At 64.4% G+C, this 2,583-nt stretch overlaps 1 protein-coding gene across 1 annotated transcript; it reads left to right on the top strand.

Annotated features, from left to right (window-relative positions):
* Window positions 1-468: 468 nt before the first annotated feature.
* On the top strand, window positions 469-1,572 carry LOC143642297 (cyclin-dependent kinase 5 activator 2-like). The gene has a single exon (XM_077110622.1). The coding sequence runs from the start codon at window positions 469-471 to the stop codon at window positions 1,570-1,572; it is 1,104 nt and encodes a 367-aa protein (XP_076966737.1).
* The last annotated feature ends 1,011 nt before the right edge of the window (window positions 1,573-2,583 follow it).

Here is a 2,583-nt window from a genome sequence, read left to right as displayed (position 1 = left end):
TTTGGAGAAGGTGGTGGGAGCAACCATTCTCCCCACGCCCTACCTCTGACCCAGAGAGGGACCCTCGAACGAAGGCCACCTCCTGCCCCTTACCCACTTTTCCCCTTCGAGTGAAAGGAAAGGACCCAGGACAGAGGGTGGGAGCTAAGGCGGGATTTGAGATTGATATCTGATATCCTATTGGTCAGAGGAGCTGCCGATCAGAAGGGCAGCTCGGTGAGGATTGGCTGCGTGAGGCGGGGCGCGGCGGGGCGAAAGAAGGGGCCTAAGGGGTGGGGCTGACGCTGCAGCTGGTGCAGCTCAGACTCTGAGCAGCCGCCGCCGAACAGCAAAGCAGCTCCTTCCCCCGCCTGTCCGCGCGCGCGGGCCGGGGCTAGGCCCCCCACCGCCGGGTCCCCCGGGGCTGCAGCAGCAGCGGCGCCGCCCGCGGTTCCCGCCGGGGCCCGGGCGCCGGCCCCGCTCTGCAGGATGGGCACGGTGCTGTCGCTTTCCCCTGCCTCCTCGGCCAAGGGCCGGAGGCCCGGCGGGTTGCCGGAGGAGAAAAAGAAGGCGCCGCCCTCGGGGGACGAGGCGCTGGGGGGCTACGGGGCGCCGCCAGTGGGCAAGGGCGGCAAAGGCGAGAGTCGGCTCAAGCGTCCGTCCGTGCTCATCTCGGCGCTCACCTGGAAGCGCCTGGTGGCCGCATCTGCCAAGAAGAAGAAAGGCAGCAAGAAGGTGACGCCCAAGCCAGCGTCCACCGGTCCTGACCCTCTAGTCCAACAATGCAACCGCGAGAACCTTCTCCGCAAGGGCCGGGACGCCCCCGACGGCGGTGGCACCACCAAGCCCCTGGCTGTGCCAGTGCCCACAGTGCCCGCGGCTGCTGCCACCTGCGAGCCACCGTCGGGGGGCAGCGCTGCAGCCCCGCCGCCAGGCTCGGGTGGAGGAAAGCCGCCGCCGCCACCACCCCCAGCTCCGCAGGCGGCGCCGCCGGTGCCTGGTGGCTCGCCGCGGAGGGTCATCGTGCAGGCGTCCACAGGCGAGCTGCTCCGCTGCCTGGGCGATTTTGTGTGCCTACGCTGCTACCGCCTCAAAGAGCTGAGCCCTGGCGAGCTGGTGGGCTGGTTCCGCGGCGTGGACCGCTCGCTGCTGCTGCAGGGCTGGCAAGACCAGGCCTTCATTACACCCGCCAACCTGGTGTTCGTGTACCTGCTGTGCCGCGAGTCCCTGCGAGGGGACGAGCTGGCGTCGGCAGCCGAGCTGCAGGCCGCCTTCCTCACCTGCCTCTACCTCGCCTACTCCTACATGGGCAACGAGATTTCCTACCCACTCAAGCCCTTCCTCGTGGAGCCTGACAAGGAGCGCTTCTGGCAGCGTTGCCTGCGCCTCATCCAGCGGCTCAGCCCGCAGATGCTGCGGCTCAACGCCGACCCCCACTTCTTCACGCAAGTCTTTCAAGACCTCAAGAACGAGGGCGAAGCTGCCGCCGGCGCCGGGGGTCCACCGAGTAGGAGCGCGCCCGCAGCTTCCTCGGCCGCCAGGGACAGCTGCGCGGCCGGAGCCAAGCACTGGACTATGAACTTGGACCGCTAGGGATACCCAGGGGCCGTGCCCGCCCCCCGCCCAAGTCTCCGACACAAACTCGGACCCCCCTCTCTCCCGCCCCCGGGACTCTCAAGCCACCGCCGGTGTTACCGCCACTCTGGGCTGGGCGGAGGAGGAGCCGCTCCTGTCCCGCAGGGGAAGGTGGAGGCTAGGACACCAGAGGCCATGGTGTCTGGATTTGCTGGGCGTGGGCTGGGAATGGGGGATGAACACTGGAAGGGCACCCCAGCCTCATCCTTTCCATCTGTCAGTGTCCTTATCTCTTCATTTCTGCCGGGTTTCCCCCTTCCCTGCCGTGCGTGTCTGTAAGTCCATCTCTCCTGTCCCCCCCCCCCCCCGCATTTCTTCACCTTCTTTCTGTGTCTTCATCTTTCCTCCTGTCTGCACTTTCATCTCTCCCTCTCCCTTTGCATTCACCGTTCCTTGGGTGTGTGTTTCCATCTCCACCTTACCCCCGTGCCTGACTGTACCCCCATTGCCCCCGGTTTTTCCTCCTGCACCTGTGTCCCCATCTTCCCTTCTGGATCTCTTTCTCCTTGCTCCTGTCATGTGTGACTATTTCCCCTCCTGTTTGCCTTCCCCCTCTGCTTGTATCATCTTGCAATTCTTCCCCTGAGACCCCTTATCCCCCTCCCCAGATCAAAGGGACTGTTAGTTTTTAATTTGGACCAACTGAGGTGCGACAAGAAACTGCAGTCCCAGGCGACCAGACAACCACCAGAATGGTCCCTTGCCCCACCCCCACCGCCTCTCCCCACCTTTTCCAACGTGTTGCATGCCGGGAGTTGGCGGGGGATGGGGGCGTGGAGGGACTGCTGGCTTCTTTCAGGAGGCTGAGATTGGGGGCAAAATCAACCTGCGAGAACACCCCGGCGGCGATGGCCTCAAGTGGGCGGGCGGCAAGAGAAAGAAAACTCTACTATTTTGAGGGAGGGGCGTCCCTCTTCCTTATCCTTAGGTTTCTTGTTATCCCTCTCCCCTTTTAATTTATTTCACTGT

This window comes from Callospermophilus lateralis, chromosome 11 (assembly GCF_048772815.1).
Source record: "Callospermophilus lateralis isolate mCalLat2 chromosome 11, mCalLat2.hap1, whole genome shotgun sequence".
In the NCBI taxonomy this organism is placed as follows: domain Eukaryota; kingdom Metazoa; phylum Chordata; class Mammalia; order Rodentia; family Sciuridae; genus Callospermophilus; species Callospermophilus lateralis.
Note: the sequence above shows the minus strand (reverse complement) of the source record. Positions and strands in the feature narration are given on the sequence as shown.